This window comes from Bubalus kerabau, chromosome 17 (assembly GCF_029407905.1).
Source record: "Bubalus kerabau isolate K-KA32 ecotype Philippines breed swamp buffalo chromosome 17, PCC_UOA_SB_1v2, whole genome shotgun sequence".
NCBI classification, from domain to species: domain Eukaryota; kingdom Metazoa; phylum Chordata; class Mammalia; order Artiodactyla; family Bovidae; genus Bubalus; species Bubalus kerabau.
The window spans coordinates 4,503,095-4,515,841 of NC_073640.1; the positions used below are offsets into that span (position 1 = coordinate 4,503,095).

At 51.6% G+C, this 12,747-nt stretch overlaps 2 protein-coding genes across 17 annotated transcripts in view; one reads left to right on the forward strand and one right to left on the reverse strand.

The window, feature by feature from the left end:
- VSTM2B (V-set and transmembrane domain containing 2B) overlaps positions 1 to 12,747 on the forward strand; it is a 28,603-nt gene that overhangs the window by 14,087 nt on the left and 1,769 nt on the right. The gene's annotated exons all lie outside the window — the stretch shown is intronic.
- Positions 4,602 to 12,747, reverse strand: part of LOC129632547 (uncharacterized) — a 94,370-nt gene continuing 86,224 nt past the window's right edge. For all 16 annotated transcript variants that reach the window (XM_055554278.1, XM_055554277.1, XM_055554275.1 and 13 more), the window contains 2 exons: positions 6,651 to 6,941; positions 4,602 to 5,765 (listed from right to left, as the gene is read on the reverse strand). In XM_055554278.1, the coding sequence (XP_055410253.1) occupies positions 5,709 to 5,765; positions 6,651 to 6,941 (348 nt within the window). In that variant the 3' untranslated portion in view covers positions 4,602 to 5,708. The remainder of the gene's footprint in view (positions 5,766 to 6,650; positions 6,942 to 12,747) is intronic.

A 12,747-nucleotide genomic window follows, 5' to 3' on the forward strand; every position in this document is an offset into this window, starting at 1 on the left:
TGTGCTAATTTTATTTAATGAGCACATGTTATAGAATTTTCAGAGCACTGTCCCTGGGCAATTAAAATGTGTGAACCTTTTCAGTCCAATTGTGTTCCTGAAGAAAAGTCCTCAGTGTGAAAAAGAAATGTCCAGGTGTTGCCAAGGTGGACTCTAGAGAAAGGTGCTGCTGTTGTGTTCCGCTGTGCTGGCCTTGGGGACCTACAGCCCTTCTCCCCTGGCCCTGGGCCTCCAGGCTGTCACTCCTGCTTTTTCTTGGCCATGCCCAGCTCTCAGGCCTGGACCCACACTGTGAGAAGCCCTCCTTGAGCAGGCACTGATTGAGTGCCCACTGTTTGCCTGACCTGGTTAATCTGAGCACACTCTGCACCGAGAGACATAAAGGCTATGCAGGGGACCAGTGGGAGCTAAAGGAGGCTGAAATGCCTCAAAAAGAAGCAGGGACCACCCCCTTGAAGCACTGACAGGTCTCCCCTTCCTCATCTGTGTACTGGGCACGCCAGCATTCTGGCATCTACAAGTCTGTGAGTTTTAGGTCTGGAAGGGGCCATAAAGAGTCTCTAATGAGTGGTTCCCAAACTTTGTTCCTTGGAGCCCCGGGCTTCCCAGCCCTGTCTCCAGCCACAAACAAAGCAGTTTTGCTTCTAATCTTTTTTTCTTTTTGGGGAGGTGGGGGTTGTTGGGGGTGTGGGAAGAGGAGTGACTTTTTTTTTTGGCCACAATGCTGGGCATGTGGAATCCTAGTTCTCCAGCCAGGGATCAAACCCATGTGCTCTGCATTCGAAGCGCAGGGTCTTAACCACTGGACCATCAGCGAAATTCTCCCTCTAATGGTTTTAAATATTGAGGTTCCACGCAGCAATTAGCTTGAAAAAGGAGGTCTACTGCTTTAAAAGATTTTAAAACTGACAGCCCATATATATATATATGGTCCGTCAGACAGAATGTGGTCCACTGGAGAAGGAAATGGCAAACCACTTCAATATTCTTTCCTTGAGAACCCCATGAACAGTCAAAAGGCAAAATGATAGGATACTGAAAGAGGAACTCCCCAGGTCGGTAGGTGCCCAATATGCTACTGGAGATCAGTGGAGAAATAACTCCAGAAAGAATGAAGGGATGGAGCCAAAGCAAAAACAATACCCAGTTTGTGGATATGACTGGTGATAAAGCAAGGTCCGATGCTGTAAACAGCAATACTGCATAGGAAGCTGGAATGTTAGGTCCATGAATCAAGGCAAATTGGAAGTGGTCAAACAGGAGATGGCAAGAGTGAACGTCAACATTCTAGGAATCAGCGAACTAAAATGGACTGGAATGGGTGAATTTAACTCAGATGACCATTATGTCTACTACTGTGGGCAGGAATCCCTCAGAAGAAATGGAGTAGCCATCATGGTCAACAAAAGAGTCCAAAATGCAGTACTTGGATGCAATCTCAAAAACGGCAGAATGATCTCTGTTTGTTTCCAAGGCAAACCATTCAATATCACAGTAATCCAAGTCTATGCCCCAACCAGTAATGCTGAAGAAGCTGAAGTTGAACGGTTCTGTGAAGACCTACAAGACCTTTTAGAACTAACACCCAAAAAAGATGTCCTTTTCATTATAGGGGACTGGAAGGCAAAAGTAGGAAGTCAAGAAACACCTGGAGTAACAGGCAAATTTGGCCTTGGAATACGGAATGAAGCAGGGCAAAGGCTAATAGAGTTTTGCCAAGAGAACGCACTGGTCATAGCAAACACCATCTTCCAACAACACAAGAGAAGACTCTACACATGGACATCACCAGATGGTCAATACCGAAATCAGATTGATTATATTCTTTGCAGCCAAAGATGGAGAAGCTCTATACAGTCAGCAAAAACAAGACCAGGAGCTGACTGTGGCTCAGATCATGAACTCCTTATTGCCAAATTTAGACTTAAATTGAAGAAAGTAGGGAAAACCGCTAGACCATTCAGGTATGACCTAAATCAAATGCCTTATGATTATACAGAGGAAGTGAGAAATAGATTTAAGGGCCTAGATCTGATAGATAGAGTGCCTGATGAACTACGGACTGAGGTTCGTGACATTGTACAGAAGACAGGAATCAAGACCACCCCCGTGGAAAAGAAATGCAAAAGGGCAAAATGGTTGTCTGGGGAGGCCTTACAAATAGCTGTGAAAAGAAGAGAAGCGAAAAGCAAAGGAGCAAAGGAAAGATATAAGCATCTGAATGCAGAGTTCCAAAGAATAGCAAGAAGAGATAAGAAAGCCTTCCTCAGCGATCAATGCAAAGAAATAGAGGAAAACAACAGAATGGGAAAGACTAGAGATCTCTTCAAGAAAATTAGAGATACCAAGGGAACATTTCATGCAAAGATGGGCTTGATAAAGGACAGAAATGGGATGGACCTAACAGAAGCAAAAGATATTAAGAAGAGGTGGCAAGAATACACAGAAGAACTGTACAAAAAAGATCTTCACAACCCAGATAATCACGATGGTGTGATCACTGACCTAGAGCCAGACATCCTGGAATGTGAAGTCAAGTGGGCCTTAGGAAGTATCACTGCAAACAAAGCTAGTGGAGGTGATGGAATTCCAGTTGAGCTATTTCAAATCCTAAAGATGATGCTGTCAAAGTGCTGCACTCAATATGCCAGCAAATTTGGAAGACTCAGCAGTGGCCACAGGACTGGAAAAGGTCAGTTTTCATTCCAATCCCAAAGAAAGGCAATGCCAAAGAATGCTCAAACTACCGCACAATTGCACTCATCTCACACACTAGTAAAATAATGCTCAAAATTCTCCAAGCCAGGCTTCAGCAATACGTGAACCATGAACTTCCAGGTGTTCAAGCTGGTTTTAGAAAAGGCAGAGGAACCAGAGATCAAATTGCCAACATCTGCTGGATCATCGAAAAAGCAAGAGAGTTCCAGAAAAGCATCTATTTCTGCTTTATTGTCTATGCCAAAGCCTTTGTGTGGATCACAATAAACTGTGGAAAATTCTGAAAGAGATGGGAATACCAGACCACCTGACCTGCCTCTTGAGAAATCTGTATGCAGGTCAGGAAGCAACAGTTAGAACTGGACATGGAACAACAGACTGGTTCCAAATAGGAAAAGGAGTTCGTCAAGGCTATATATTGTCACCCTGCTTATTTAACTTATATGCAGAGTGCATCATGAGAAGTGCATCATCCCCAATCTTCCAGCTGGGCTGGAAGAAGCACAAGCTGGAATCAAGATTGCCAGGAGAAATATCAATAACCTCAGATATGCAGATGACACCACCCTTATGGCAGAAAGTGAAGACGAACTAAAAAGCCTCTTGATGAAGGTGAAAGAGGTGAGTTAAAAAGTTGGCTTAAAGCTCAACATTCAGAAAACGAAGATCATGGCATCTGGTCCCATCACTTCATGGGAAATAGATGGGGAAACAGTGGAAACAGTGTCAGACTTTATTTTTCTGGGCTCCAAAATCACTGCAGATGGTGATTGGAGCCATGAAATTAAAAGACGCTTGCTCCTTGGAAGGAAAGTTATGACCAACCTACATAGCATATTCAAAAACAGAGACATTACTTTGCCAACAAAGGTCCGTCTAGTCAAGGCTGTGGTTTTTCCAGTGGTCGTGTATGGATATGAGAGATGGACTGTGAAGAAAGCTGAGTGCTGAAGAAGTGATGCTTTTGAACTGTGGTGTTGGAGAAGACTCTTGAGAGTCTCCTTGGACTGCAAGGAGATCCAACCAGTCCATTCTGAAGGAGATCAGCCCTGGGATTTCTTTGGAAGGACTGATGCTAAAGCTGAAACTCCAGTACTTTGGTCACCTCATGCGAAGAGTTGACTCATTGGAAAAGACTCTGATGCTGGGAGGGATTGGGGGCAGGAGGAGAAGGGGACGACAGAGGATGAGATGGCTGGATGGCATCACTGACTCGATGGACATGAGTTTGAGTGAACTTCCAGAGTTGGTGATGGACAGGGAGGCCTGGTGTGCTGCAGTTCATGGGGTCGCAAAGAGATGGACACGACTGAGCAACTGAACTGAACTGAACTGATATATATATATATATATATATATATAGTTATTTAGTCACTAAGTGGTGTCTAGCTCTTGCAACCCCATGGACTGGGGCCCACCAGGCTCCTCTGTCCATGGGATCTCCCAGGCAAGAATACCAGAGTGCGTTGCTATTTCCTTCTCCATTTCTCCAGGGGATCTTCCCGGCCCAGTGATCAAACCCATGTCTCCTGCATCTGCTGCATAAGCAGGTGGATACTTTACCACTGAGCCACCAGGGAAGCTCATATACTCATATATGTGTGTGTGTGTATAAATTATACAAAATACTGTTGTCGTTCAGTCACTAAGTCATGTCCACCTCTTTGTGACCCTATGGACTGCAGCACACCAGGTTTCCCTGTCCTCCACTATGTCCTGGAGTTTGCTCAAGTTCATGTCTGTTGAGTCAGTGATGCTATATGTCTCATCCAAAATATGCAAATTATACAAATACACACACACACACACATATACATATACATATATATATAATTTTTCCCTAGGGGAAAAATTTGAAGTGGTTTACAAAGCTGCACGTGGCATAACAGAGTGAAAATTATTTAATGACAAAACTGGGATAAAGGGAAAATGAAGGTGAAGTTAATTTGGAAAAAGATAGACAAAGAGCTGTGTGCACACAGTCTTGGGCAGGTGAAAAAGGTCAGGTAGCGTATGTAGTTGAAGACACAGCTTGTGTTTAAGTTGACAGACAGGAAGCAGCTGGCCAATGCCTCGTGCATCACGCCTGCTTAGACCACTGCGGGTCTCTAAGAACAACTTCCACTCATTCATTGAACAAACACTTGGTAAGCACTGCAGGTTTGGGCAGGGTGCGAAACAACTGTGGGTTTACCCACTGTCAGAGGAGACAGCAATCAAAACATAAGCCACCGTGGCCACTCAAACACAGTGCAGCTAAACATGACTTGCTCTGGAGCCCATGGGGCAACAGGCGCCTCCAGCCAGGCCAAGGAGGATGTGGTGTCTGAGGGACCCCGTGGAGGGAGGGGCAAGTGGTGGGTGAGAGGACATGGGGTGAGCCGTGTGGACGGATGCTGGACCAAGGGAGGTGCGGAGGGGTGTTGAGGAGGGGCCCAGGGAGGAATGAGCCAGCCTGCATGAAGCCGCTGGGGGCTGGGGCTGGGGTGGGGGAAGGTGAGTACTTTGCATGTGCACAGAGCACTCTGGCCTCTGCTAGATGGTTGCCTGGCTGTTGGGTTAGTGGACGTGGACAGGCCCGTCAGGAACACTGCGCTGCCCACGTGGGCGCTGATGTGGCGAGAGGCAGGGTTCAAGGACTAGGGCAGGGCTGGGCCTGGGGCAGAGGGTCCGGGGTAAGAAGCAGGCAGATGGAAAGCTGTCTTGGAGGTCATGCTGTGGGCGTCTCTGGGCTGATCCACGGAGGGTGGGCGGGCTCCAGCAGAAGGGAACAGGAAGGTCTGTCTAATAGCAGGAGAGGGAGGGCCCCGTGGCCTCTGTGTGGCAGCCGGTCTGCCTGGAGCCTGGGGCACTGGAGGCAGCGTGGACGCAGGTGAGACAGAACTTGCCCCCAGGGTGGGGTCAGGAAGGCTGAATTCAAAAGTACTGGGCAGTGAACTATAGATAACACCGCTACTGCCTCGCAGCTGTTCACACTTGGGCGCGTTACTTCACCTCTCCATGGCCCACCTGTGTAAGAGCACCGCCGTTCCACATCCCAGAGTCTCCTGAGAGGATTAAAGGAGAGAATTCTCTTGGCACCACGAACAAAGAACCACAGGCCTATTAGCACCCCGCAGCCTCAAAGTTTAAAGAATTTGAATGGGCGAGTAGGAAATCCTCCCCTGAAGATGAGGCCCGGTACTGAGGAGCTGGGAAGCTCCACCCAGCCTGGGAAGCACCCTGATCCTGTGGTCAGGGCTGCCCTTGGTCCTGCAGACAGCAGCCACCCGACCAGAGGGAAAGGCCTGTTTACTGTTTTCATTAAGTGGCACCATTAACGGGTCCTTTGGGGCAAGATTTCATTTCAAAAGAATTAAGGAGCTGGAAAGGAGCTAGCAACAAAGTTGGCTACATTAAAAACCCATTATAAATGTTAAAATACAAAAAAAAAAAAAAAAAGAAAAAACTCATTCCCACGCACTCTCCTTTGGAAGCAGCCTGGGGCTGGGATCAAGCTGAGGTGCCAATGCAGGGGAGCTCCTGACCTTCGACCCTGAGAGTTGGTGTGTGCGGTGGTTAGGTGTGTGGACAGAAGCCAGATGGTCTGGGTTCATGGCCCAGAGTTGCCAATTATTTTAGAGTGGTCTTGGTAGGGCTGCTAGATTTTAGCAACTTAAAATATAGGACACCAGGTTAAATTTGAATTTCAGATAAACAATCAATAGCATTTTAGTGTATGTCCCATGCAGTATTAGAGATTAACATATATTATACTTTATCTGTTATTTATCTGAAATTCAAATTTAACTGGGCATCCTGTATTTTATCTGGCAACTCTAGGCTTTGGGCAAATTACTTTACCTCTCTGGAGCTGTTTCACCATCAGTAAAATAGGGATAAAATAGTAACCCCTACAGTTAAGAGGATGCAGTTTAAAATAATGTACTTACTGTGGTCCCTGGTCCCAGCGAGGCTCTGTCTTCTTGGGCTCTGGATGTAGATGGGGCCACTTGCTGGGGGAGGAGGGGAGGTGGCCAGGCCCAACCTTCTGGCACATGGGGTCCCACCATGGCTGGAGAGGCAGGATTCATAAGGAAGCTGTTTACGGGGCTGGGGGACAAGGGGACACAGGCAAGGGCCACGAGAACATTCATGTGTGCAAAGCCCTCTGTGCCTGGGTGCTCAGAGAGGGCTTCCTGGAGGAGGCAGCACTTGTTCCAGGCCTGAGGTTCAGGTCCGACCTAGACAAAGGAATAGAAGTCAGTGGTTCTGTAGGGTGAGCCTGGAGTCCACTCGAGGTGCTGGCAGAGAACCGTGGATCGGAGTACAGGGCTGATAGCAAAAAAGCACTGGGGCTGAGGTTGCTGGGGAGAGTACGGAGCAGCCCAGCTGTGGCACTGACGTGGTGGCGCTTTCTCCTGAAGGCAGAGGGAACCCATCAAAGTTTTTGCCCCTCAAGAAGGGTGAACCAGATGCGTTAGAAGGAGGGAGGCAGGCACAGGGTGGCAGTGGAGGCAGGAAGGCGCTTTAAGAGGTCACTGCCGCACTGGGGTCCAGGGGGACAGGGGACAGGACGCCGAGAGGCATGGCTAAAACAGGCAGGGACACGCGTGTCTGTCCCCACCCTGTGGGCTTCCCTGGGGGCGCAGCTGGTGAAGAACCCGCCCGCAGTGCAGGAGACCCGGGTTCAACCCCTGGGTCAGGAAGATCCCCTGGAGGAGGGAAAGGCTACCCACTCCAGTATTCTGGCCTGGAGAACTCCATGGGCTGTATGGTCCGTGGGGTCGCAAAGAGTCGGACACGACTGAGCACCTCTCACTTCAGTACCCCATTGAGCCCGGAGCACTCCCAGCCCAGACACAGGGGCTGCCCTGCGGACGTCACCTCCCGTGGACATGGACCCCCAGCAGGAGGACAGCTTGTGCTCACACCCAGGAGCCAGCTGCCCAAGGCTGGGGCAGGGCCAGCACAGGGCCAAGGCAGCCACAGCCCGCCCTCCTCTTGCACCTCTTCAGCCCACACTTTCAGTTTCCTTTAAAGACCAAGGCCATTGGTTGCTCCTAGTTTTGCCCTAGTTACCGGCACACGTTAATTTTATGGCAGAAATTAATTCTATCCAGTCCTGTTAGTGCTCGATTATTCCTTGCTGATTCCCTTTGAATAAATATCTGTGAAGAGGGTTTAATTAAAACATCAACAAGGGGAGCAGCTCCTTGAAAGGTGGTATCTTCCCACCCAGCTGCGGCTGGGCTGCCGGGCCTAACCAGCACAGCATTCAGGGGAGGCCAGAGAGCCAGGGTAGTATGGGTGCAGGGGGCCATCAGGAAGCCAGGCATGGCAGGGCGAGGGGAGCCAGCCCCGCATGGTCACCCCAGGGTGTAGGAAGGAAGGTGAGCTGACAGCCAGGCCTCCTGGATCCCGTACCAGAGCTTGCCCAGAGGTTGCAAACTCAGACCCCTACAGAGGGCCAAGCATGGGGGTGCAGATGAGCGAAGCAGGTTGAGGAGAGGGCTGACTCCAGGGCATCAAGGAGGAAACAGGCAGCCGCTAGGGCCCGGCCTGGGCTGAGCAGAGCAGTGAGCAGGAGATCCCTGCTGAGAAGACAGCGGCCAGTCATGCAGCTAGGTGGCTGGCAGGCCCAGGGCTGCTGGGTCGTGGGCCTTTCCAGTTCACATACCAATTTGTGCTTTTACGTAAAAGTCTCCCACATTTTACCTGTTGGATTATAATTTACAATTTTTAGAGCTCTGCATGCACCACGCCAGACCCTTTTGCATTCCAGACTGAATCCTCAAGTGGCAACTCAGTGCTTCTCCATTGCCCCAGGCTCTGTGACTGTGCGTGTGTCCCCCACAGATAACGGCATGGTGCCTGACCGTGGCCAAGATGACCAAGTGTTCTATTCCACAAGCCCCTGCAAATCTCCTTGTACCCTGCCCCAGGAAGCTCCTAGAGGAAGCCTTCCTCTTTGTCTAGGCTCGGCCACCACCACACTCACGGTCAGAGCCAGTGATGGGAATGAGGGTAAGAGCCAGTCTGCTCCCAGCTGCCCCAGACAGACAGGCCTCCGTCTCCACGGTAAGTGGATGTCCAAGTGCAGCCCACAAAGTCCAGCCGTGCCCAGACTCTTGCTGCTTGGGGGCTGGCCCCTTCTCTTATTCTCACATGGCAGCAAAGGGGAAAAGGAATAGAAGCGAACAGCCACACTGAAGGAAACTCATCCAGGGCACTCCACTTGGTTTTCTAACATTTTCAGCCAAAAAGCCCCTATTCAAACACATGTTACGACAGCAGAAAATGCCGAATGGATGTACGTGGGCTTGCTCTGCTTGACACAGAGGAGGGCCCTGTCCTCCGGACCTCGTCACAGTCCTGATGTTAGGATACCCACGCTCACTGGTGGAGTGGATTTGTCCATGAGGCTGGACTAGTTCTCTTCTGCCTGTGCTCAGCATGGGAATATTCTAATGCAGCACTTGAGGGGGCAAAGGCCAGGCACTGAGGGGTGACCCACAGGGTGAACCTCCAACTTTGCTTACGTCCCAAGAGCCAGAATCAGCCTGTTAGCCATTTTTGTGTGTAGAACCAGAGCACAAATGTATCTGAGTTTTACTGACTCAAACCTGAAATAAATTTTTAGTTTTTAAGCTACAGACAAAACAAAACAAAATACAGCCTCTGAGCAGCACTGGCCTCTGAGGGCACCTTTGCAAACTTCTGACCCAAGCCAGCCCCTCTGCGGCAGCCCCCAGGCCAGGAGAAGAGACTGCAGTGGGGAGGGAAGAGGCTGCAGACACCAAACGATCCCAGACGTGTGGGCGGGGCGGGTGGCGGAGGGCATGGTTGTCCTGGGCTCACAGGTCAGCTGGGGAGCAGCCTACCAGTCCTGATGCCTGCAGAGGGGGGTGGTCCCCCCAGTGCCCCCGTGCCTGTAGGAGTCCAGGCCAGAGTAGGGGTGTCCTCTGCATCCCGCTCCCAGGAACCGACTGTCAGGAACCTCCAGTGGGGGCAAAGTGAGGATCCCAGAGGGTGAGTGGAGCCCAGCCTCCTTCACTGCCATCATGAGGAGATAAACGGCCCCAGAGATTCCCTGTTGTTTTCTGATGTGGGCTTTGGAATTCTGCCATTGCTGGGTAAATAGAAAAGCAGGATTTTCCAGTGGAAGCTGCTCGAACTGGCACCTTCACTGTGCCCATGGGTCCGGGTGCACCCACAGTGTTCTTTGGGAAGTGGCTCTGGTGTGAGTCTTACCCCACTCGCCACCCAAATGATAAAAGTTAATATTCACAGAGCAGCTTTGATTTCTGTAAGAATGATTACCAAAACAGTGCTATCTGTTTAATACAAAGAGTGAATCAGCTGCTATTCCATCAGATGCTTCCCTCACCTCTCAAGCAGCCTAATTTTCCGGCTTAACCACAACATCAACTTCTGCGTGCTGCAGAGCCCTTCCTGGCCCTCCTTAGGAAAGGAGGAAATAGACTGTTAGCAACCAGTCATCGCAGCAGCCTGCATGTCCTTGGGAACATCGACCTCTCCACGGCGCATGGTACAGGAGGCCAGGATAGGAGGTCCTGCCTCGGCTGAGCCAGAGGCACTCTCCTGGTCCTTGCTCTGGAGGGTCGGGTGAGCCCTGGACAGCGCAGACAGTCCTGCCTCGCTCCAGGAAACGGTGAGGACGTGCACTAGGGCAGCAGATGCTGGAGCAGGGGCGGGTCTATCTGTTTATTCCATCTTGGAAAATGTTTCTCTCAGGAGGACAGCCCTCAAAATTGGTTCTTCTCCAACACTTTTCAGAAAAGTAATTATGTTGTCCTTTTCATTCACATTTTATTCACATGGCTCTTACTCTGTTTGAGGCACTGTTTTTTTACATGATTGTATCTATCAGTGAGCTTCTGACGCTAAATCATGGTGGCTTGGATGTTTTAGGTCATGGTTCTGTGGGTCAGTGGGTATTTCTCCTGCTGGTGTCTGTCAGCTTCTTCATGCACCTGTGGTCATCTGCCCTTTCATTTGGAGCCAGCTGGTCTAGAGGGACCTCAGCTGAGACATCTCATGGCTCTTAACCTGCAGCAGGCCAGCCCAGTCTTCTCTCATGGCAGTGGGTTCCAAAAGCCACAGAGAAAGGCAAGCCCCGGTGCACTTTTCAAGCTGTTGCTTGCTTCACGCTTGATAATGTTCATTGGCCAAAGCAAGTCCTGTGGCCAGCCTCGTCAGTGTGCGAGGGCACCGTCACAGAAGGTGCGGGAGGAGGGGCATTTGTAGCCGTTTCTGCGACCTACCACTGTCATCTTGCTTAGTCTGGACCCAGCCTGGGGAGCCGTGCCCTGCACATACTCATTTCATGGCGCCATGCATGTGCAATCCACATTTTACAGAGTGTGCCCCAGGACCCAGAGAGGTGAAGGATGTTGCACGGGTCCCACAGCAGCCTGGCCAGAAGCTGTCCTGGTTCCAGCCCACTACCCCATCCCACCTCCTCGGGTCCCATCCATAGCAGTGCGGGGTCAGGGAGACGAAGACATGCCACCCAGGAGCCAAACCCAGCTCCCCCGACGCAGACATCCTCAAGCAGAGACACGGACGACCCTGGTGCCTGCCTTCCCTGGGCACTGGCCTCCGGGAGCGCCTGCTCTGCAGCCCCTGTTGCCCCCGCCTGGCCCTGTCCCGCTCCACAGCCCCTGTTGCTCCCCGCCTGGCCCTGTCCCGCTCCGCAGCCCCTGTTGCCCCCGCCTGGCCCTGGCCCGCTCCACAGCCCCTGTTGCTCCCCGCCTGGCCCTGTCCCGCTCCGCAGCCCCTGTTGCCCCCGCCTGGCCCTGTCCCGCTCCGCAGCCCCTGTTGCCCCCGCCTGGCCCTGGCCCGCTCCACAGCCCCTGTTGCTCCCCGCCTGGCCCTGTCCCGCTCCGCAGCCCCTGTTGCCCCCGCCTGGCCCTGGCCCGCTCCACAGCCCCTGTTGCTCCCCGCTTGGCCCTGTCCTGCTCCACAGCCCCTGTTGCCCCCGCCTGGCCCTGGCCTCCTCTGCAGCCCTTGTTGCCCGCCATTAGCCCAGCACAGGAGCAGGGTGGTTGTTTCAGTTCAGGGTTGTTTCAAAGTCTGCAATTTTACAACTTTTAAACATGAGAAGACTGCAATAGTGGAAAAGACAAAGTCGACAGTATTCAGAGGCAAATTAACATTTCTTCCCCAGAGTTCTGCAGTGTTCACCCCGCCTGGCTTGCCATTTGCCGTGCCTCCTGGCCCAGCCTGCCTTGAGGATCTGGATGTGTCCTTCTGCACACTCACATCTGCTTTTAAGTGCCTCGCGCACTTGTTTCTGTCTTGCCTGCACGGGCCTGAGTGTCAGGGTTTGCAGGAGCAGATAGATCTGCACCAGGAGATGGGGAGCCCTGTGGGCCAAGGAGCCAGTACCCTGCTGGTCACCCCTATTTCCACACCTCCAAGCCTTGGTGAGTCCACCCAGGCATCTGGGCTTCCATCAGCTTGTCTGTTACCACATCCACCCTTGTCCTTCCCAGAGACACACGGCCATGAGGAGCAGCAAAGGAAGACCCAAGCCTTTGGAGTGACCGCACCGTGGTCCTCCCTATGACAGGGGGCAAGAGGGTTTGTCAACTTGAGTGAAGCTGCAGAGGAGGGCCGGGAGTGGTGACGACGTGAAAACAGTACCGCAAGGGAAGGTCGCCCGTTAGGGCCCTCCTGTCCTTGTGCTTCTCGGCGGGGGCTCAGGGCTGGGTTCAGAAATGCTGACCTTGGATAGGACGGGCACAGCAGATGGCCTCTGCCCTCTTTTCTTTCAGATCTTCCAACACAGCCCTCGTTTCCTAAAACGAACAGATGGAATCCTGGCATCTCAAGCCAGAATGGCCCTGGATCATTTGTCCAAGCCCCTCCTCGTACAGAGGGGAGAGTGGGGCCCAGGTCACAAGAATGAGGGAAACACCTTGGACAAGAAAGACAAAAGGCTCTTCCCCCTGGAGTGGGGAAGAAGTCAGGGGCTGAAGACCGGGCTTGTCAGGGAAGCCACAAACCCGGCCAGGCTGGCGG